We start from the raw sequence: 25,023 nt of genomic DNA, 5'->3' as shown, positions 1-25,023 counted from the left end.
GTGGCTCCTCTCAGAGGCCAGCCGAGTTGATTAGCAACAATGGACCTTAGAGCTGCCTCTCATCACAACTACTGGGGAACATTAAAGCACAGTGGCTACCCCTCCCACAGGATAGAGTCCAGAAACTGTGTAGTTCAATTCCTCCCCAGGTGATTTCAATTTGCAACTATGGCTGAGTCCCAAGCTTGGCACTGTTTCTCATCAGGTACTGGGATTTCAATTCAAATGGTCTTGAAGGCTTTTTAAAGAGTGCCGTTAGCTTAGAATTGATATAACCCTGGCAACTGCACGAAGCACTACAGATGACTTACTTGGAAGCCCTCTGGGATGCCGGCTTTCTGAGCACTTGCTTGTGATTGGATGGGGGCTTGGAGACCAACGTGGATGAATTTGGAGGTGCCACCACTTTTTGTGGCAGGGTGTTTGGCTTCTGGCCACCAGTTGTGGCACTTGAAATTCTGCAGCCTGGGCCATTATTCATTGTCCATAAACTGGAGTTAGGTAGTGTCTGGCTGCCAAAGATTGCCTATGAGAAAAAAGAAGATGATCGATAAGAGAGCTCCGTCATCATTCCTGGCTGTGTGCAACTCATCTGTCATCCAAAGGGGGCAAAGAGAAAGGGAAACTGTTAGTAAGTTTTGTTTTAGGAGAAAGTTCCCGAAGGTTGTCGGGACAGATCCTGATCCAGAGGAGAGAGATCTCTGAGGAGTTGTCAGGTGCTTTGCGTGCACTGACTCAGAAATAATGTCACCTGGGCACTGTGTGTCAGTCACTGCACCTGAGTGAAGAAAGCATGCACTCTCAGCTTAGTTCCCTTCACGTTCAATTTGGGGAGTGTTTGGTTAGAGAAAATAGTCTGGAAACACAGCTGGGATATGAGACCATTTCAGTACTCTGAACTGCTCTAGGAGGGCTACAGGTTGGAAAAAAGTAAAGAAGCCCATGTGATGTGGGCACCTTGAACAAGCAGTTGAGGAAATGAGGGCAAACAGAAACTAGGAGCCACCAAGCCATGCAACATACTGAGTGCTAGTTTCTGAATCGCAGCACAGAAACACTTCACTGATCTAAAGTTTAACATGAGACGTGATATTTCACAACATTTAAGCTTACTAGGAAGAGGCCACCTGATGACTACATGACCCACACGGGTGCCTGCGGTATGAGGCCGGCCTCTCAAGACCCAAAGCACCCTAAGCATTGTGAGTGCTGCAAGTGAAGGTACAGCTCTTCCAAATGAATGCTTAGCCAGTATTTTCTTTTTTCTACTTGTGTGCGCACGGGTACATATACACACACACAGGCGAGCGAGTGCACATGCACACGAGGGGAGACTTGTGGCTGATGCTGAAATCATCCTTGATGTCTTCTGTCTTATTCACTGAGCTGGAGTCTCACTTACATTAGTAGAAAGTGGTTTTTTTATTTGTTGTTGATGTTTTTGTTACTGCTGGTTCTCAATAGTTTAAACACTGCTTTCAGTTTGCATGCATTATAAAATCTTTAACTGTAAAGTCCTACTAAGTGAAAATAATGACTGACAAAATATAAAGTGCTTTCTAAATAAAAGGATACCTGGAAATTGACTTCTGCCAGTAGATATAACAAATAAAGTGGGGTAATGCCATCTGCACATGCATGGACCTGGTGGAATCTACAGCCTTTATCACAATTACTTTGTCTATTTTAGATTTAAAACATGGCTTGGGAGGATGTGGGGAGGTGTGCAGCAACTCTTCTCTATGATTTTGGGGCATCCCATTTTTGGGAACTCTGGCTAGGGAGATGTGAAATAGACTGAGATGAGAAGCCTTGTGTGGAATAAAACTGCTGACTGAGAGGCCTGATTAGAAACAAAGGTTTCTAAGGCAGAGGAGAGGACCTGAGTGGTTCAAACCAATCTGTTTGCTGTAGGCTCAGACTGGGCCACAGTGAAAGACAGAAGAGACCCAGGAACTATAGGAAAGAAGACAGTCTTTCCTTCATTTGTGGTTGGGCTCAAATGTGGGTCTGATGCTCACTAGCTGGGCAATCCACTCTAGTTACTTAACCTCTCTGAGCTTTAAATTTCTTCTAGGCAGTTGTATCCACATTGCTGGGCTGGTGGGGGTTAAATGAAGGTCACACAGATCACTCTAGCCAGCCATTCAACAAAGGTGCCTGAAGAATAACCAAGGCATCACAGACACACAGACACAGACACACACACAGACACACACACACACACACACACACACACACAGACACACATACACAGACACACACATAGACATAGACACACATGCATAAACACACAGATACACACAGACATACACATACAGAGACACACACACAGACACACAGACACACACACAGACACACATACACAAACACACACAGACAAGCACAGACACAGACACACACAGACACACACACAGACACACACACAGACACACACACAGACATACACAGACACATACACATACACAGACATACACAGACAGACACACACAGACATACACAGACAGACACACAGACACACACAGACACACACACAGACACACACACATACACACACATACACAGACACACACACAGACACACACACAGACACACACACAGACATACACACACACAGACACACACAGACACACACACAGACACACACACACACATACACACTCATCCTTTCCCAAGCAAGCTCACCTATCTGTAGTCCTCTGCGAATGGTAGTTGGTTATGCATTTTTCTAACATATTTTTCTGGTCTTGTGATGATGCTCACTAGCTGGGAACGCAAACTCTTAAAATGAAAACATATGTTTAGGTTCTCAGATCATATTTACTCAATTCTTTCTGGCAGAAACAATCTTTTCCTCTTCTGTACCCTTATGGACATGTATCTGTGTGGTTCTTATCGGAGTCAGGCCGTTCTACCATGTACAGCGGTCATTTACAAACACAGCTTTCTTCTTTTCTGAACAGTACACGATGAAAACGGCTGGATTTGTTTGATCATCATTTTCTTTTTTATCGTTTGTGTTTAAATGTTTGTCAGAGGGAGTGTGTGCTTGCGCATATAAATGCACACGTGGAGGCCGGAGGTCAGCTCTGGGTGCCAGCTGGCCTCTAGGTAGGTAGGGGGATGTGAGCTCAGGTCCTGATGCTTGTGCTGCAAAGACTTCACTCACTGAGCCGTCTGTTGTGCCTTACAGAACACAAAATGAACACATGCACACTTGCACAAGCACACTCACAGTGATACATCAGCTATTCGTTTTTTAAAAAGTAATAACTTGGAGCTGGAGAGATGGCTCAGCAGTTAAGAGCACTGACTATTCTCCTAGAGGCACAGATTCAATTCCCAGCACCTACATGGCAGTTCACAACTATCTGAATTCAAGTTCCAGGGGGCTGGATAACCACATACATACATACATACATACATACATACATACATACATACATACATACATACAGGCAAAACACCAAAGCACATAGATAAATAAATAAATAAATAAATAAATGAATAAATAAGTTAAAAGTAACAACTGGATTTTTAGTAACAATAGGAACACAGAAGATATGTATTTACATATAGATATAACGTTGGGGTAGGACCTTTTCCCAGATTTTAAAACCTGGAGCATGTGGGGTTTATATCCAACTCACAGTCAAAAGAATAAACAAATCCTCTGTGGACCCCAAATGAAAGGAAGTTCACTTTCCTAGATGCAAACTTTGTACAAGGCTCTGTGATGCTGATGTCCTTATAGGCAAAATGGAGCAAATGTGGAGAGACTCTTCCTTGGGAGGTTCAGCTGGCCTGGACATGACCACTTCTTCCTCTCTTTTTAGTAACACTGTTCTGTTTCTGTTTAACTAATGTGTGCTTATCTTTAAAAAAAAATTATACCTCCTATTCCTCTTCTATGTAAAAGATAAGCATGAAGCGCAGTTCTGGCCAGTAAGCTACAGGCAGTGTGCCAGGTGTGGTTTTAGGACAGCCCTTTCAGAGCAGACAGAGCGCAGGTTTATTCCTCTGCTGATGCTGTCCTGCTTCTCACTAGCCCGGATAACCTGCCAGGGTGGACAGGGTAGGATGAACACAGTCAATAACTTTGCTGAAGACGAGCAGGAGGAGCATGGGTTTCTGATGGCACCACGGTGTCTGGAAGAGCCCATTTCCACACATATCTAATTATATGGGGGAAACCCTTTAATGTACTCAACTCAGCTATTAGTTATGAAGAGGTTAGCTGTTACATGCAGTTAATTGTATTTCCAATTAACTGGTTCTCAGTCAACACAGATTCAAGCTTCCTAAGCCTCAAAACAACAGGCACGAACTGCAATTCCTCTTTCCAAGGACAGTGAGAAGCCGTCTGTGGCTTGTGGTTTGGTGACCACACTCTTATATACTCAATGGACAATGAAGTGATAACCATTGTTTATGGTGACATACCAGCTGGACATCACCAGAAATGTTAAAGGCTTAGTAATGGAGACAAGTCCCTAGCTCAAAGCTGAGGCTAATCATGATGGGGTTAAAACAATCATATCTGCTAAGAAACAGCCCAGGAAATACTAGGGCTCGATAAATGCAGACCTTCGAATGCGTGTGTTTAGACCACTGGCAGTGATCATCTTCCCTAGGCTCCCTTCCCTGCTCTGTGCCCTGCAATCTAATCCTCCAAATTCACCAATCACAGACTGTGCTGGGTATCCCTGTTCTGACACCCGTGCCTAAGAGAACAGTCAAGGCACACAGTATTAGCAGCACAAGGGTGATGGTGGCAGTCAGTGAGCATGAAGTGAGGGAGTGAGGGAGAGGTGAATTTATTGGCCTGCTCTGCATATTCATGTCTCCTACAGTTTTGCTGGGTGTGGGAAACTGCCACACTACAGCAAGAAGACTCAGAAAACCACAGCTTGACAAGGGATGGCATGGCCCCAGGCAAAAGACTGGAAACATAGGATGCTCGTGGGCAGGAAGGAGGGATTTCTGATACAAACACACAAACTGCCACTGGGGAGGTCACAGAAGGTCATCCAGGAAGCAAGATCTGGCCTCTTACTAAAGAGATAATGCTGTCCAGAGATTAAATTCTAGGAGGCTCTATTTTTTTTTTTCTTTTCAGAAAAACACTTCTTTTGGCCTTCATTTGGGCTGGCTTGAAATAGAGCAGAGCTCTCTTCATTAGAGACTCTCAGTTTACTCTTGGAGCATCATGGGAGGGCAATCGGCACCTGGCCTCTGTTTGAGCAGGGCTGCACTGCTGTGTAGGTCGCATTCTCTCTATATAGGATGAAATGCCCACTGATGAACATACATAGCTACTTCCAGAGGGTCCCCTCTGACAGGGATGGCCCACTTCCTTGCACACGTAAACCGCTACTCACACACTTGTCTACCAGCAGGCCGAGATCTGTTCAGTTAAAAAGCACACCACAACTTTTGAGAGAGCCAAGGAGAGAGTGAGGAAGCTGTTTATATTTTGGCACAAGCAAGCTTCTAAAAGGCCTTTGTTTCTCACCGTATGCAGCTCTTGGCTGTCTCCCACTCACACTGGTGTCAGCTGGGATAAGACTCAGGCGAAGCAGGAAGTGCTGCTCTGGGTGCTGCTGTGCTCTGAGCAGGGCCATGGCTTGGGGAGGGAGGAGCAGAAACCCAGAAGCGGTACTGTTCGTGTATGGAGAGACACCACACAAAGGCCAGGATGTGAGACTGAGTTACCCAAAGTGCTCTGGCACCTTATCCCATTTCTAACACCAATGAACAAGGAAGGAGGCCTTAACACTTCTCTGTGTCAGATAGATAGTGGGATAGATTTATAATTGCTAGTCATATGAGTAAAATTGTGACCCGTGTTTGAGTAGAATGAAAAATCTTCAAAATTTTCAATTCAATTCTGAAAACACACATACTCCACACTGGCTGTCTGAGTTTATGGGTGTGTGTGTGTGTGTGTGTGTGTGTGTGTGTGTGTGTGTGTGTGAGAGAGAGAGAGAGAGAGAGAGAGAGAGAGAGGGGGAGAGGTTTCTGACCAACTGAGCTCTCTCCACTGTGCTTCGTGCTCTTTTGTTCGGAAGCTTCCGAGGGTTAATGTCCTTGACCCTCCTTTGGCCCAGAGTGCAGAAATGGCTCTGACTCCACAAGAGCCCCACCATAATCTGATGCTGATGTTGTTTTTCTCCTTCAATTTACAAGACATTTCTGTCTTTGGACAAATGCATTAACAATCCACAGACACTATTCTAAAGAATATTCATTTTATCCTGATATCAATTTATTTTTAACTAATTCTCATACCCCCCTCTCTAGCAACTGTGAATAAATTAATTACATATCCCTTTTACTTGTCCAAATAAGTAGCTAATTAGTATTTTATGAGCCTGACCCTTTTCTCAAGACACATTTAATATTGTCTTAACCAACTTCTACTTGTGGAGAAGCACAAGGAGTTTAACTGAAACTCCCAAGTTGAAATTACAATACTATGCGCACTTAAGGTCTGGTGAAGCACAGTGAGAAAGCCAAGATAAGAAGGCAGCCTAAGCATTTAGTGATAAATGGATGGAAAAGGAAGTGTGATTCCCACAGGCAGCACAATACTCCCACAGTTAGGACACTGTACTTTGGACATGTATGCTTCATGTGTAGTGGAACATTTTTTCACATGCTACAGCATGACTAAAACTTCAGGTTGTGATACTAAGCAAAATAAACCAGTCACAGAAAGGCAAACCCTACAACGGTTTATGTGTATGAAAACCCTGAAGCAAACAGATCCCAGACAGAGAGAAAATGGCAGCACCAGAGGCTGGGAGGGAGAGGAAGGAGCAATGTTCAGTGAGACTTGAGTTCCTGTCCTGCATCAGGGATGCTCTGGAGATCAGAGATTCAGCGAACACGCAGAACTGTTCTGTACTGGACTGCCAGAATAGCTAAGAGGGCATATTTATGTGCATTTTTACCACAAAGAAAAGTTACATTAATAACAGCTGGATTTTTGCTTTTTTTGAGATACGATCTCATTCTGAGGCTAGGCTTGTTTCAAACTCTGGCATCCTCCTGTCTCCGACTCCAAAGTGCTGGGATGACCCAGCTTAAAAGCAGTTCATTTTTAGGGAACTCTTTAGCATGCGTCAGTGTGGCTTTAAGTGTTTTATGTGTTATACTTGGCTAACCGTCCACCCTCATCTCTGATTGCAGGGATCAAGGCACACAAATGTGAAAGTGTAGGTAGTTCCTGTGTAGTAGGCTGTTCACAGCCCACAGGTACCAAGTGGCTGCCTCACTCAGCTGCCTTCCTTCGCTGTATTATACTGATTTCCTTTTAGAGAACACACATCTAAATTAAATCTTCAACATCAAATCTCTTTTCTAAACCTAACACTGTCACCAGCTGAAGAGGAAAACAAATTTTCTCGTCTCTGTGTGTGTGTCTGTGTGTCTGTGTGTGCGCGTGATATGTACACATCTGAAGTGCTAAAATGGAAGCTGAGTACTGTACCACCATTCCTGGCCCCTGCCTTCATTTGTTGTGAGAAGATCTCTGACCACGTATGGTAGTGCACTCCCTTCATCCAAGAGCTTAGAAAGCAGAGGCCGGTGGATCTCGTGAGTTGGGAGGCCAGTCTGGTCTACAGAATAAATTCCAGGACAGACAGGGCTACACAGAGAAACTCTGTCTTGAAAAACGGCAAGGAACAACAACAGCAGCAGCAGCAGCAGCAAGAGGCCTCTCGCTGAACCTGGAACTGAGCAGCTGAGTGGACTGCCTAGCCAGGAAGCTCCAGACCCTCCTGCCTGAGTCTCTCAGTGCTGGGATTACAGCCCTGTATCACCACACCCAGTTTTTATATGGGTTTGGGGATCTGAACTCAGGTCCTCACACTTGCTCAGCAAGTATTTTGTTACCCACTAAACCATCTTCCCTGACCCAAATTTGTTTTTTATAAAATCTCCTATAAGCAAATCCTTGTTAATTATTTTAAAAGCTAGCATTCATCAGTATATATGCATATATACACTTATAAGTACACAAAAATGCACACATGCATAATGCACCAGTGAGCATGTGTACCTACGTGTACAGACGTGCGCGTGCGCGTGCGCGCACACACACACACACACACACACACACATACACAGCACACACAGGTTGGGTATCCCTTACCCCAAATGCTTGGGTAATATTTAGATTATAGACTATGTCCATTTATATAATGAGACATTTTGAGAGAGGGACCCAAGTCCAAACATGCAATTTGCTGAAGTATTATACATGCCTTCTACATAGAGCCTTAAGGTCATTTTACACAAGACTTTTAGTAATTTTGTCCATGAAACAGTTTTGTGGCATAGAATTTTCCACTTGTGGTATCATGTCAGGTCTCAAAAAGTTTTGGATTTTCAAGTTACTGATGTTCAGACTGTAGAAAGTTAATTAAAAAGAAAGCAATGAACTCAGACTTAGTTGAGCTAAGTCAATGACTTACTCTGCATTTTATTTGCTAGTAGCTGCAGAGAATCCATTGTATACTAGGGCCCCCGATTGTTGAATTCTTAACAACATGTCAGAATCTTATACCGTCTGTCTGGGTAGCGAACTGAAATAGTAAAGCGTACTCAATTCCCTCACAACTGTTAATTCTCTATTTATAGATATCTGACTTGTCTCTGTCCTGAAACGAATGATTTGTTTTATTTGGCCCAGAATCATATGCAGTTGGCCTACTGTGCATATCTTACACAGACCTCGCTGTTATGCATTCATTAAGCAATTTCCCTGTGCCTGCTTCCATCTCATATGGATGAGTTCTTCCTGTTATAGATGTATTTCTGTCATCATTTTACACAAAGCTACTGCTTTGAGTTTCCCCCTGTGTGTGCCTAGACAAGAACTACAAGGAAGGGTGAAGAAGGACAGGTTCTGTAGCAAACCCCATCTTTTAACCCTCTAGAGCTGTAGTTCTCCATCTTCCCAATGCTGCGACCCTTTAATCTAGTTCCTCACATTGTGGTGATTCCAAACCATAAACTGATTTCCATTGCTACTTCCTAACTGTAATTTTGCTGGTGCTATGAGTCATAAATCTCTGATATGTGACCTTCAAGGGGGACATGACCTATAGGGTGAGAACCACTGCTCCAGTCAAGCAAGCCCACTCCTTAGTCGCTGGTGCATGGACACCTACAACCAAGCTGAGGTCTGGCTGAGGGATGGCACTGACCGTTGTCTGTCTCTGGGGATTGTATAGACCAGTGTAGCAGCAGTAAAGCTCACCTCAGAAGTACTTTTGAAGAGGAACAGAGGAAAAAGTACTCCAAAGTTCTCTGGCCTGGCACATCTATGTGACTAAGGGAGGTGCTCTGATTTGGGGAGCGGGAGGGAGAAGGGTCTTCATTAGTGGACCAGAGACAGCACTCACCTGACACAGAGGGACGTTATCACAGCAGTGGCTTATCACAGAGCAACCTGACAGTAACAAATCAACACAGCAAACTACAGTCTTTAAGTGTGACAATGCATTGAGATTCAGAGTCATGTAAATCTATTATTAATTATGCAAAAATGCCAGTGACATTCACGTTTGAAGATGCCTGCAATGTTCCCTGGCAGTTTTCTCATAACACCCAACAGAAATAAAAATAAAACAGCATCATTAGTACCAGAGAGCTAAGGCTGAAGAGACAGCAGTGCACATAAGCTCCACATCAGCAGGCCTCTGGAACACTCAAGAGCATGCACAGCTTATTAGCTTCTAACCTTTCGGCTTAATAATGGAGGACAAGGGAGGCCAGAGCATGCATGTTTCTAAGATCTTTGCATCCACAAACTCCTTAAGATACTTAGTGAATTAAGCTTGTGAGGTGACTGGGATCCTGTCGAGGCCTTTAATAGATTTAATAAACGTTTCCTTTTGAGACCATGCGTACGAACAGCCAGAGGTTAAGATAGCTGAATTAAAACTTTCAATATAGTTTTGAGTGTATCAGTCCTATCTGCACTGTGGAAGGGACACAGAGTGGAATTCAGATGTCAGATATTGGCAGCCCTGGGCTCTAATACCAGTCTCCCCTTTTCTTACTTACGTGACTCTGGGGAAGTTCTATGAATGATTTTTTTCTCCCATTTTGAAAAAATGGGGCCAATCAGAGGCTGTTATGGCAATTCAGTGACTCATTACAGACATAATTCTGTTTGGTCACATTTGGGAACATTTCATTGAGAATTACAAGTCTAGTGGGTTCCTCACAAGTCCCTCTCATCACTTCCCGATTAAAGAGAAAAAAAGATGACATTCAAAGACGTTCCAATAACCTGTTCTAGGACATGCCCTGGACAGAGAAAACAAACCAAGCACGACGAACTCCAAAGCTTGTCTCAAGTGACCATTTTCAAAGCCAGCGAGGGCAGTTTTCACACACATTATTCATGTATTTCCGATAGGAAAGAAGAGAGTTTAGTTTGGCAAAATCTACTGCATTAGAGTGTCCTAGGGAAAACAAATGATGAAAAGCTAAGAACACAAGTGTAGGATGCGTTTCTGATGAAGGTCAAGAGAAAAGAGGGCAAGTACGTGAGCATGCATAGAAGAGAAACACAAACACCCAACTTGTCTACACTCCAAGCCGCACCTGTACCTGATCTCCCCTGCGTGCAGACAAGAAGCCTTTCTTGTCACACACAAGGCTTTAAGGACACCTCCTGAAGGGGTAGCCTGCTAGCACTCCCTGCTATTTCTTACTGCTTGAAAAAGGGAATTTCTGCTCTGCTCAGTCCCCTCCCCGAAACCCCACCTCAGAACTCCCAAACACAGAGCAGCTGAAGCGTGAGGGAGGGAAATGATATTCCTCCCCACAGGGGGCTGAGCTTTTCTAGACAGATGCAATAGACTTTCAGGAGCAAAACAAGGCTTGGATGTTTATATGGGAATCCCTATCACACTTCTACACACACATTGGTAGAAATAGGTTGCCCACTGGGGCCTCCCAGATATTCCTACACACAGATGAGACCTCCCCCACTCCCACTCCCAGTGAATGCCAAGGTCTTGGTCCTACTAAGTGGAGGAACTTACTGGCTGCTTCACAGGATTTAAGTTAGGTTTGACTTGTCCTGTGGGAAGAGGAAGCAAAGAGCAGACGGGTGAGAGGACAGGAGGCACAGATGTAACAGCCTGTTTACCCTGGAATACATACTCTACTCATGTGGTAAACTAGGGGTCTGAAATGGAAGGCTTTTGGAAAGAAAACAGAACCCGTGACAAAGTCAGATGTGTTTAAAATCTCTCCTTGCCCCCATTGTTGCATAAAGAGACTTCAGCGGTTCTGCATTGGCCACCAGAATGTCCTTAACTTTTTTTTTTTTTTTTTTTTTGTCTTCTGGGCTTCTTTTCAGTCTGGAAGAGGCAGAGAAGAGAGTGGGAGGGAAAGCAGGGGGACTGGGCCTGGGAGCAGAAGTTTAACAAAGGATCACTTTAACACAGACCACTGAGTAATGGCTTTGCTGGTGCCAAGAATAACATCAGCTCAATGTCGCCAATTAGAATCAGGTCAGTTGTGCCTCATGGCTGCTCCAGCTCTCCACCCGGACCCCAGCAGAGTTGCTACCCATGCTGATGTCACCAGTAGTCACTGTGGCCCCAGCAAGTCCCCCACTCAGTTCAAAGAAAAGCACTTTTGCACTTTTCTCTTACAGAGGCGGGAAGCCAGAATGAGAAGGAAGTGGCAATCAGGGAGGCTAGAGAACATCAGTCTGTAAGAACCACCTCCCAGGCCTAACTCAGGATTCTAAAGCTGCTAAGCCCACTGGAGCTCATTTAACATGAGTTAAGATACAGCAGCACCTGGAATAGAACTGGAACAAGCCAGCGCTTATGAAGCCGTGGCCATTACTAACAATACAGAAGGGAGGATTTTGTCCTGCTTCTTATCTCTTGACATGAATCCTGGAGCAGTGATCACTGAGCAGAATGTACCCTGATAAGAAGGATGAGCAAGGAGGTGTTCTGATAACTTATGAGAAGGCTGTGGGACTGGACACGGGGGTGAGGAAGATAGCAACAGAGTTCCCACAAAAATGACTGCATGAAATTTTATAAGAGTGATACTAAGTTATAAACATACAGTTTTTCTAAAAGACAGAAGAATGACCTACCAGAGAGACAGACATAAAGATATAAAGACAGACCGGCAGGCAGACAGGTATATACACATACACACAGAGGGAGATAAGGAAGTGGGGGGAGGGGAGGGGAGAAGGGGAGGAGGAAGAATGAGTATGAATGACTGCTTATCTCCTTCCTTCTGGATAGGTCCCCGAGAGAATGGCATTAGCATCTCTTGGGAGCTTGTGAGAAATGAAAACAACTGAAGCCTCTCCCCATCAACTTGCATGGACAATGGGGTGAATGGACAGTCAGTGTTTTAACTGGCTCTTCTGCTCACCTGGTTTAGGGATATAAAGACGAGGGCCTGCAGGCCAAATTCAGCCCGCTGCTAGGTTTTGTAAATTAAGTTTTAGTGAAACACAGTCACAGTTTTTCATGCACACATCATACATGGCTGAGCTGAGGAGCCACGACAGATTCTCTGGCCAGTGAAGGTTCTTTATAGGAAAGGTCTGTCAACCTTGTGCAAAGTTTTGCAAGCTACTGGGTTCAGTTCCTAGCATATAAAGGTTCATAGAGTTCCAGTATTCATTCCTTTTGCTTATCATGGAAAATATTTTCTCTTATATCTATCCCTAAACTTTGCCAGTGGCTCTAAGTAACTTTCTTCTTCTATTCCCAGGTAACAGGATCCATTTTTCTCATGGGTGAACTCAGTGCATGGCAGTTTCTAGGCAGCAATGAAGAGCAAACCAGCTCCATCTCAGAGCTTGGATATGCTGCATCCAGGTTCATGCCCTGACAGAACGTGTCTGCCCAAATGAACATCTTAACAGTCTGAATATATTACGTGCTCTAATTGAAGGCAGAAAAGGATGCACGTAATGGTAGAAAAGCCATGCAGTCTACCCCAACATTTATTAAGAGATCACTCTGTGAAAGGTGCTCTTTATAGGAGGAATTACTTCACCATCTATACTGCGTGATTACATACGAGCAGAATGTAAATAAAGATCCCTTACATACCAGTTTCCAAACATTTTGCCTGTGGATGCCTGCTTGGTAAACCGAACTTTAACCATAAAGGCAACTGGCCAAACTGTTAGTTACCTATGCTTTAGAAAAATGGCCTAAAAGCACAGGAACTTCATTAGATAAACAGCATCTTCACCCCCTGGAAACAATAACACAAGGGAAGAGACAAAGGCTACACTGAGATGCAACTCATGCTTTAGTCAATAGTTTGGTGGTAATTAAGGTGGTCAGGTCTAGCACAGCTAAGCTAAAAACCAAAGGCTTGACCTCTAGCAGGACTTTGCTTCTGCTGTGGACAGACTACCTGTCTGTCTTCTGAATAAAGTGCTCCAAATCCCTAAACTGTTCAATTAGAACACCTAAGACCTCGTTTGCTGTTTTGCTATACATCTAAGCTGGGGGGATTTGGTCTTTCTTGAGTCCCAAACCCATGGCACTTAACCCTTACTCACCTTTACTTAAATCAGTTGTATTTAGAAGAATAAGGGACAAAAATAAAATGGTGTACACACACACACACACGTACACACACACACACACACACACACACACACACACACACACACACACACGAACTGTGATGGATGGTTTTCTGTTCCCGTTCCAGGAGACATAAGATAACTCCCTTCTTGGGAGTTCTGCCTCCTCCCTGAGACAGATGCTCTGACAGATCTGAAAGAACATATTTTCCATATACTTCATAATTCAGTGAAACTAAACTAGGAAAATCCTCATTGGGAAAAAAAATCCACACAAGAACAGTGGTACCCGGAGTTTTCAAAGGAATGTGAGTTGCTGGAAGTTAATCAAAAGCATAAGAAGTACTCAAGAATGAAGCAGTTTCTAAAAGTGAGAAATCAGCAGACGGCCTCTCCTTCTTCCCCAAGTGAGTGCTCTGGAAAGAGCTCCTTCTGTGTGAAGATGCTCACCATGGCAGTGTGCTAAAGCGTAGTTTAAAAGGAACCCATGCAGCCTAGGAGGTGGGTCAGATGGTGAAGGCAACTGTTGCAAATCTGGTTACTAGACCTCCACCCCGGAGCCAACAAAGCGGAGGAGAAAACTGATTCCCAGAGACTGTCCTCTGACCTGTACAGGAGCACGGGGCACAGATATACCCACACGGTCTGCAATAAAAAAGCTGCCTAAAAGATTAAAACAGAGACTGAAGGAACACCCATTCAGAGCCTGCCCCACATGTGGCCCATACATATACAGCCACCCAATTAGACAAGATGGATGAAGCAAAGAAGTGCAGGCCGACAGGAGCCGATGTAGATCGCTCCTGAGAGACACAGCCAGAATACAGCAAATACAGAGGCGAATGCCAGCAGCAAACCACTGAACTGAGAATAGGACCCCCGTTGAAGGAATCAGAGAAAGAACTGGAAGATCTTGAAGGGGCTCGAGACCCCATATGTACAACAATGCTAAGCAACCAGAGCTTCCAGGGACTAAGCCACTACCTAAAGACTATACATGGACTGACCCTGGACACTGACCTCATAGGTAGCAATGAATATCCTAGTAAGAGCACCAGTGGAAGGGGAAGCCCTGGGTCCTGCTAAGACTGAACCCCCAGTGAACTAGACTGGTGGGGGGAGGGCGGCAATGGGGGGAGGGTCGGGAGGGGAACACCCATAAGGAAGGGGAGGGGGATGTTTGCCCGGATACCGGGAAAGGGAATAACACTCGAAATGTATATAAGAAATACTCAAGTTAATTAAAAAAAAAAAAGCTGCCTATAGTTTGGATTAAAAAAACAAAAACAAAAACAAAAATGAAGACCAAGAAAGACCAATGGAGTGAGAGATGGCTTGGTGGGTAAAGGTGCCTGCTTCCAAATTGAACCTCCAGAGTATGAGTCCAGAGTCTGTATGGCAGAATGGAGTTCCACAAGTTGACCTCTACATGCACGCAGTACCACATTCACAGGCATACACACACACACACACACACACACACACACACACACACACACACACACACACACAAATTCATAAGGAAAAAAAGGAAAGGGACCAACAGTATAAATCCAACTGATTTGCTGACTGTACTCAGACAGGTCTGTACAGGTCGCATCTGGATAAGTCGCAGTGCTGAGTAATTAACATGACAGAAGTTAAGAACTGTAAATAGCTTTAAGAAATGTACACAGCTTGATAAAAGAAAGTGTCAAACACATACTAACATCTGCAGCTGTGAAAATGCAAACTGGCTTCCTTGATTCTGCTGCCTCAAAGATTCTCCAATTGAGCACATTTCCATGTGGCAGCGGACAACATGTGGTCAGAGTGAGGTGCTGCAGTCTATGCTTTCCTAGTTCAAAGGTCTGAAGTTTTCTCCAGGAAAAAGGATCCAAAGAGCCATTCACAATTGCCTGCATTTATATCTTCTCAATTCTGATGTGCTAATTGATCAGCCAGACTACTGTAGCCACATCCAATCAGGTGACCTGGGCAGGCAAAACAGTGAGCACATTTCGTTCTCAATAACAGTTCTGACAGCTAGCTTGGACTGTCAACTTAATGAGATTAACATGCTAACAATTAGCATAGCACACCTTTGCCTGTGGCTGTGAAGATGTTTCCAGAAAAAGTTAGACCATGAAGCTAGAGAATGTTTATGATATAATATTCGAGTTGGAGGCAGTGGGTCACCTGGAGTGGGTATATCTGGGTCTGGCTCCTTACTGTTACCTCTGCTTCTGGTTGTCATGAGGTGAACAGCTTCCTCTGCCAAGCTCTTCCTCCAGGCTGTCTCTGCCTTGCTAGGTGCCTAAGAACAACGCAGTCAGCCAGACATAGACTAGAACCTCAAAGCTGTGAGCCAAAATCAATCTTTCCTCTCTAGGATGACTTCCTTGGTACTTTAGTATTTGATATGTAAAGAGATCGGGCATAATGAGTGCTTTCCACACAGAAGCAAGCAATGGTTGAACACTGCCTTCATCTCTATGCACAATCTGATGCGCATTCTGTATTATACACTTATGAAAAGGAAGCAAAGGGCAGGAAAAAAGGTTTTTCCCCCTCCATAGTGAAATACCAAAGAAGCTCACAGAAACAGTTTTAATTCAACCAAATACCCTTCGTGCAGGACATTGTCACTGTTTCCAACCATTGTGTAGAGCCAACAAGAAAAAGCAAACTCTCCCAACATTTTTCTGGGGCCATCTCTGCTCTGCAACTGGGGCTAAACTGGTGTGCTATATGGCTTCTCACACACTCATTCACCCAGGAGCTGGTATATCAAAAACAGTGCCTGGCACATGGTAGATACTCAACAAATAGTTGCTGAACGAAGAGAAATCAAATAACCTACCTTACAAAGATTTTTCCGAAATTGAAAGTTACAAGAGATCATGAAGGACTCTTATCTTAGGTACTTATCTGTGACAGGTCTAAGGAGGCCAACATTTGGTACGTTTACAAATAAAGATGCTTAGAATGCAGCTTTGAGGAACTGGGAATTAGATTGGGAGGCTAGTAAGATCATTCAATAGAAAAAGTAAACGTGGTAGGTAATAAAGGTTTTACAAATTCAGATACAGCAACAGTGCCCAACGCCAGTTCAGCACCATCTTCTGCCGATGCTAACACTACAGCTCAAACATGGTACCAGGACGACCCCTGGCAGGTTTGATGACTGTTCAGGGAACAAGTCATTCACTGTCCTCAACTTGTCTCACCAATAGAAGGAAGTCACTATCTCATGATTTTCAATTACCTGGTGCCGGGCTCGACTCTGGTCCAGAAGTTGCCGGGACTGAAGTTTTTGTTGCTCGAGTTGCTGGAGAGCAAAATGGAGTTGGTAGCTGCCTGCTGTGGGGTGGTACTTGTGCTGGGGGACCACCCCTGTAGCCTTGCTGTATGCGTTGTTCTCTACCTCGCCCTCCCAGGCAAAGCCACCTGTCTGAAGGCTCCTGAAGAGAGAAAGAATATATGTTTCCACATGGGGATGAGAACAGTCCAAAGGAAAGAGACATGTCTGCTATTTTTCCTTACAGAACCAGACACTTAGATTTGTAAAGCTACTTGTATCATAAATTACCTGACCTCTCTACCACATCATATCTTGTCTGTTCTTGCTTCTGTTTCCCAACTTCTCTTAAATTAAGAAATGTCCAAATATCTATTAAAAGTATGTCTGTGAAATGTGTTCATGTGTGAAAGACTTCATATTCCTCTTGCTCAGGGATGGGGTGCTCAGCTGCCATGGAAACTGCTCAACCCCATGCTACCAGCTGATCTCGGCCAGCAGGATCGAGAGCCTCAGAGCTTAGCTTATTTGGCTTCTGAGAAGATCTGACTTATAGCAATTCCTATGAAAATACATCAATGCATATTTATATATGTATTAACTACAGCCATCGCCAGTACTGTCATAAACATAGAAGTATGTGCACATAAGTAAAGGACTTTGAGCATATGGAGGAATATGGTGACCACCGTGGAAAGCAAGTACCTAAATGATGACTGGAATGTTAGCCTAATTCACAGGCAGAGGACCAAGTGAGGGTGAGATGAGTCAGTCTCTCTCTCTCTCTCTCTCTCTCTCTCTCTCTCTCTCTCCCTCCCTCTCTCTCTCTCTCCCCCTCCCTCTCTCTCTCTCTCTCTCTCTCTCTCCCTCCCTCCCTCCCTCCCTCCCCCCTCTCTGTGCAGATGATGCATGTGCACATGTGTCCACATGTATATAGAGGTCAGAAGTCAACATTGAGTTCTCTCCTTAATTACTTTTCTAGTTTATTTTAAGTCAGAGTCTCCCCCTGATGGCAATTCTGTTAGAATGGAAGCCCAGGGAGCCCCAGGGTTCCTCCTGTCTCTAGCTCCTGGAGACTCTTACCTTCTGTTTCCTTAGTGAGGAAAGACAGACTGACTGGTCACACAGGAGCTAAAAGACTCTGAGAGGGCTGTGGGTGGAAGGTGCAATGGAGAAAGACACTCAGGTTTATTTTATTTTATTTTTTACATGAGCTCTCCCAGGCTGGCTTTAAATTTGCAAACCTCCTGCCTGCAACCTCTAAGTGCTGGGAATACAGGTGTGCAATACAGCCAGGTCCCGGAGTTTAGAAGTTGGGGAAGGTCAAGGCAGAAATGCCTCTCCTGCAAATGAAGACAAAGGGAGGGGACAGGCCACTGGTTGAATTATCTTGAGATTTTCATGTCAACTAAGTTAGACCTGCTTTTAAAACAGACATAAAGTTTGGTGGGCACAGATCTAATACAAATTGGGCCGGGGGTGGGGATGGGGTAGGAATATGATCAAAATACAGTGTAAGAAATTCTCAAAGAGGGGTTGGGGATTTAGCTCAGTGGTAGAGCGCTTGCCTAGTAAGTGCAAGGCCCTGGGTCCGGTCCCCAGCTCCGAAAAAAAGAAAAAAGAAAAAAAAAAAGAAATTCTCAAAGAATTAATGAAAATATTATTTAAAAACTCTCCAAGGGCAACTGTTATTAGTCACTGAACAGAAGGCGAGAAAAACATCCACAGAAATTCTGCTTCCATTTCTGGCTTCATGATTAAAGAAGTTTCCAGCCACAAGGGAACAATCTAGATTCAGTAAGTAGGTATTAGAAAAGTAACATGGACTTCATACCACAATTAACCCCACTGGGTGGCTTGAGTGGTTTTATTTGCTAATAACTGTTTTAACAACAACGTTTCCACAAGGTGTTCATTCCAGTGTCTTCTCGCTGTGCATCAGTCAGGAATCACATCCTTGATTTGAGGAGATGCTCCCAAGGGTCTTCAGTGTATGAACAAGGGCACTTGGATGCACAGGGCAGGGCAGTGGGCAAGAAATCAAATGGATAAGAAGTGTTCTTCCAACTCCACATATACTGAAGAGGCTGGAACACCATACACTTTTATAGTAAAATATGTTTTTAATCTCATCAGTAACATAAGCTCAGACTACAAATCACAAAAGGAAATTTCTCAAGCCAGTGGAGGCTTTTAGCAAAGAGGCAGGAATTTTTACAGCCCAGCTCTGGGTGGGGGTGGGGGTGCTCAACTGTGTAACGTAATAAGTGCCACGAGGACCTTCTTGTTTGAGTTTCCTGGGGTTAGTTGGACAACATTATCTCATATTCAAAGCACAAGTCTTTGGGGTTTCTAGCATGCATTTGCTCTGATGACTGACAGGGGCCACGCATACTACAGCAGGCTTCCCCCCACTTCTGGCACCTGAGTTTAATCCCCTCTTCTTTCTACAGTACATAATGGCTCTGACATCCATCTGAAAGTCTACCCTGTTTTCATAGTCATTCTGCTTACTAGTTTTCTAACCCCCCAACCCCCAAATTTTGAGATTGGTTGTTCTCATTAAAATTTTGTGAGATTCCCTGATCCAAAAAGCTTGGGGCATGTACTAAATTTGGGTTTTCTTGTGGTGGTATTGGTTGCATATTTTGAAAGTTTTTTATTTACACACACACACACAGACACACTAATGAGATAACTTGGAACATCTAAATCATTCATGCTTCATATACACACCTTATACTCCAAACTTGTAGTCCCAGCTACTGGGAGACAGGGAGGAGAAGAGCTTAAGGCAGTAGTCTGGGGACATTGCAAGACTCTACTCTGATTCTTTTTAAGTTTCAAATATGCAGCAAGATGGCATGAATTTTGAAGTCAGTTTCTCTTCCGTTATCTATCAAGATCTCACCTCACCCCCATAGCGGTTCCCACTGCTAGGTGGTTATGGTTCCCACTGGAACTGCCCCACCATACCCCATCTCTGAATGTCCTATGTGATTCTGGTTCGTAAGGAGCTTGGGAGAAACTGCAAGATCCACAGCAACACTTCTTCAGCATACAGGGCTACACCCTCCTCAAAGGGCCTGAGGCCTCCTAAGAAGAAACGATGTCACAGGATGGGAGGAGGCAGAGGACAGTGACAGTCACTCACTTTTGATTCTGTTGTCCGTGTTCTCTGTCTCCCTCACCCAATCCCCCTGTGCAGGGAGGGATACCCCACCCTCACAACACTGTATGCATCTCTATGACTATGCTTTCGGCTGCTTCCACCATGTGTGGGGGGTGAGGTAGAACAGCATTTAAGTGCGGGTTATGATACTAACTGTCCTGAATTTTAAGGAATAGTCCTACACTAGAAAAAAGTGTGGTGCAGTTCAAAACACAAATGGTCTTAATGATAAATGGCAGTGCTCTGTGGACTCACAGGTATTTAAGGACGGCAGAGACTGTATTTTCTTCAACTGTAAATTCTTAACCACAAACAAATTCATCTTGACAAATGTCAAGTGCAGGAAGCCCTCAAGATGGAAAAGGACTCCCACGAGGGACAGAACAGCACTGACCACAGGAAGGTGCGTGCGTGATCAGGGACTGTCATGTGAAGGGATCTCGCTGGCCTTGGGGGGTGGGGGTGGGGGAGACTGTTTTTGTATGGAATTCCATTAAAAATGGCTCCAAGGCCAGCCAGGGTTAAGTCATATTCATAAAGATTAAACTAAGGTTAAGGAATGCATGAGCAGGGAAGGATCCTTGTACCAAGGCCCTTGGTGCACTTAACTTTCTCCTTGACTTTATTATCCTTAAATGTTCTCATTAGCAAAATGGAGATTGAACAGTCCGTCCCATAGAGTTGTAGAAATTCAAAAGGGAATTCAAGTTGAAGTCTGCCAACTAAAAAGAAATAGTCCCACCATTAATGCTACTATCCTTCTATTCTTTCCCCAACCTGTGATCTCCTTTCACTCTTCCCAGAGCTCCAGGCTTCTCTGGGGGTGAGAGCAGTAGGCTATAGAAACAGAAAATCAGTCATTCTGCGGGCAGAAGAGCCGCTGCTGCAGTTAGCATGGTGCAGTCCTTTGTGACAGCATCAGACATGACATCGAAGGCTGCATGTGCTAAAACAAACAGCCACCTTGACAACTGTTGCACTCAGTACACTAAGAATTCAGGTTAGATCCAGACCCTTAAACCTAAACGCTAGTGTCATAAAGCCTCTAGAAGAAAATATATCAAAATGTCTTTGAAACCTTGTGGTCAGCAAAGACTTCTTAGAATTCTAATGTTCTAATTAATAAAAGAAAAGTTGAGAAATTGAACTTTAATAAAATCAAACAAGACATTAATGCTCTTGGCATGGTGGGAAGAGTCCAGAAACAGCCTTAGCTACACAGTGAGAGTAAATCTAGTTCCATGAGTGACCATCTCAATCAATAAAAGCAAGCAAAGGGCAGCACTAAAAGAATAAGTAAGTCATAGTCTGGGAATGAGCATTTGCAGTTTATATATGTGACAAAGGATTTTTTAACTTAAATCTTTATAATATTTTTTAAATTTATTTTTATATGTATGGGTGTGTTTTCTGTATGTATGTCCTGTCCTCTGTCCACCACACATGCCTGGTGCTCTCTGCCCTTGGAAGTCCTGAAGCTGGACTTACAGATGGTTGTGAGCAGCCATTTCTGCTGAGCCATTTCTCTAGCCCAGGACAAAGAGTTTCTACTGTTAATATACAAAGTCTACATTGTTAACTGACCCTAACAGATTGAAGACAACTAAAATTGTGATTTGAAAAGATATTTTATGAGAGAAAATATGAATGTCCAATAAGCATACAAGTTCTCAGTATCAGTGGACATCAGGGAAATTCAAATGACATTTTATATTATTATAATGATTACAACTGCAGCTGGGTGTAGTGCCAGATGTCTGTAATCCCAGCACTTGAGAAGCAGAAGCAAGAGGGATCAGGAATTCAAAGCCAGCCTGGGCTACAAGAGACACTTCCTCAATAAACCAACAACCAAACCAAACCAAACCAAACCAAACCAAACCAAACCAAACCAAACCAAAGCAGGGACGGGGCTCATTTGGGCCAAGCACAGTGTCAAGAATGGGTGACTCTGTAGAGCAAAGAGAGCTCTTGTACACCGGTAACAGGGGTGGGTATAAAACAGTGCAACAGGACAGTCAGGTTTTTTGTGAAATCAAACATGTTTATGCAAATGAGTTAATTGCTCAAATAAAACACACATGGTTTCCAACAAAGTTGTAGAAAAATGTCATTGAAATATTTATAACTATCAAAAATTGGATCCATCATCAAAAATTAGATTAACAATAATAATAAATATTCATATACTTTAATACTGCTTGATAAAATGGCTGACTTACTAAAACAATCAATGAATAGATAATGTCAGAAACACTGGGTCGAATGAAAGGCAGATCCAGGAGAGAATATATGCTACTAACAAGTGACAAGAGGCACAGAGAGGGAGAGGGTCATTTTCACAGGGCCCACAGACAGGGGAACTCTCAAGTATGATAGAAATATCCCAAGTATGTTGTACTACAGATATAATCGTTGAAACTCATCAGATTGAGCATGTAAAAATATTCATGTAAATGACACAAGTTAAAAAAACCAAAAAGTCATACCACTTTCACTTGAGATTAAAATCCTAGTTAATATTTTTTGTTCTGTGTATACAATATAGTAGTTTTCCAATTGTGATTATGAAACCGTGCACTTTGCAACAGTGAGACCACACGGTGGATCCGTTTAGCATTCTGAGTTGTTTGATTTCAGGGCAATTTAACCTATACCTATTAATACAGCACGATCTGGAGGAATAAAGTCAGGAGTCAGGGGGTTGAGAAGACTGGTAAAGAGGAGCCTAGGAGGATGCAGTGGGTGACGTGGCCTTTATGACAACAGTAATGGCATCCTATTAGCCTGATCATGAAGGTCTGAAGGAGGAAGGAGAATGACTATAAGGCAAACACTAGGGAGCACCTGGACAGGGGTGGACTGGGGATGAAAGGCAGGGAGAAAGGCCAGTCCTGAAAAGCGTCCTCAGACATACAGTGACATTAAAAGACAGAGGTGGGCTGGGCACTGTGGCTCATCCTTGTACTCCTGTTTATTCAGGAGGCTGAGGCAAACGTCTGAGGATTGCCATCAGTGTGAGGTTAGCCTGGGATGTAATGTAAGAGTGAGTCTCAAAAAGGAAAAAAGGCATAGTGTGCAATTAGAACAAAGTCAACAGTTGGTGATGGTTTCACAGTAACACAGCACTGAGGCTCTGTGAATACAAAAGGATTTGTTTATGAAATACAATTAATGAGTGATTCAGAACTACTTCCACCAGTGAAAAACAGAAGTCGATTGTAAATCAGTTTCCGAGAATGACTCAGGACCACTCAAGAAACATGTTGCCCTTAACCTTTGAGTATGCTATTGGTAAGAGAACACTCTTCTTTCCCTCCTGTTTTACACCTGTGGCGTTAGACCAAGATGGTTTTTCCACAGGAGTGTTAGAACATAGCAGAGGCAGTATTAGAAATTCCAAGAGCACACAGGTCTTCTGGAAGTCATGTGACTGTCTGATGACCTACAAGTTGAGTTAAAATAAGTGCTACATAAATTCCTAAGTGCAGGCCAAGCTTCCTGCTCGAGAACAGGGAGAAAGGCATTAAAATATTTTGTTTATTTTATATGATAAAAGGCTCTTGGGAAAGGATTAAAGAAATAATTCAAGGGACAAGGAAAAAAAAAGAAGTAAAGTGTGTGGGTCAAAACCAAAGGATAAATTGTGTCAAGGAGAGAGAGTTCTGGAGTCACTGAGGCCCTGGATCTGTACCACCCAGGAACAGAAAGCACCCACTTAAGAGACCCAGGGATGCAGAAGACGATTGCTAAGTTAAAGTCCTGGCTTTTAAATGTGTTGTAAGCAACACATTTAACTCTTTGTACTCTGATTCTTCAGATGGGACTAGGTACTGGTTCCAGCTCCCAGAGGCTGGCTAGAGGATTAACGGTGACAGCCCATGTACTACATTAGCACACATCTGGCATTGTCGGGCAAGTGCTCAACTACTAAGGTTCTTCCCACTGAGAGGAAGCCTGAGCCCTTGGATGGGACATGAGAGGCAACACAAAAGGGCTGCAAGGAGCAAGGGGAAGCAATGCTACTTTGGAGAGAGAAGAGCTGGTCTCTCCAGTCTCCTTTCTGAGTACTGTCCCTAGATGACAAGTAAGGGACGTGGGTGCACAAAAGGGTTTTTAATCTCAGCACTAGGAGGCAGGAGCAAGGGATCTCTGTGAGTTTCAAGGCCTGCTCTGCATAACTGAGTTCGAGACCAGCCAGCCCTACAAGGCAAGAACCAGTCTCAAACAAAACAAAATCAACAAAAGAAATAAGAAAGTGGGCTAAAGATGTGTGAGCTGGAACAGCACGTCCAGTCATTGGTAGCACTGACCAGGGCAGCTGCAGAATGGCAGCCCTTGCCTGAGGGGACTTCATGACAGACGGTTGGTGGCTGGGCCAAGCCAGCTGGAGAATATGCCACCATGTGTAGGGAGCGAATTAAGAATGGAGATTACCAGCCTCCTCAGTTCCTCTCCACCCAAATCAGAATTAGGAGCAGCAGCAATACCCCTTACACCTTGGCAAAAGAAATGCTCTCATTTCTTTTTTTTTTTTTTTGTTTGCTTTTTTTTTTCTTTTTTTTTAATAAAGGTGGTATGTTCTCAATGTTTTAAACTGTAGAAACACAAGAAACTCATCTTGACCCAACAAGCAAAATGCCAATTGGAAATTTTGTCAGTATTTTTTGTTTTTTAAATACAGGGACTCATTAAGTAGCCTAGGCTGGCCTAGAACTTGCATTCTTCCTGCCTTATCCTCCAGGTCTGAGCCACCATGTTGAGTTTACTAATAAATTTGCCAGTCCTTCCTTTTTATAACTAGTCTGTTAAACTCCGCCTATGTGAATCTGTAAGCCTTCTTCATACCTGAGTGCTTGAATTCATAATTTTCCTCCATTAAATTCACAGAGAACAGTAATTCTAAATCCTGATTGTCATCCAAGATAAATCATTGATAAAAATGGGAAATTAGTT

General features: G+C 43.7%; 1 protein-coding gene across 50 annotated transcripts in view; it reads right to left on the bottom strand.

The window, feature by feature from the left end:
- Positions 1-25,023, bottom strand: part of Ttll5 (tubulin tyrosine ligase like 5) — a 218,128-nt gene that overhangs the window by 43,013 nt on the left and 150,092 nt on the right. For all 50 annotated transcript variants that reach the window (NM_001427290.1, XM_087552823.1, XM_087552827.1 and 47 more), the window contains 2 exon segments: positions 312-526; positions 16,863-17,058. In NM_001427290.1, the coding sequence (NP_001414219.1) occupies positions 312-526; positions 16,863-17,058 (411 nt within the window).

The sequence above is a fragment of the Rattus norvegicus genome, chromosome 6, assembly GCF_021556685.1.
Source record: "Rattus norvegicus strain SHRSP/BbbUtx chromosome 6, alternate assembly SHRSP_T2T, whole genome shotgun sequence".
Classification (NCBI taxonomy): domain Eukaryota; kingdom Metazoa; phylum Chordata; class Mammalia; order Rodentia; family Muridae; genus Rattus; species Rattus norvegicus.
The sequence above is the reverse complement of the archived record's forward strand: the minus strand, read 5'-3'. Positions and strand labels throughout refer to the sequence as shown.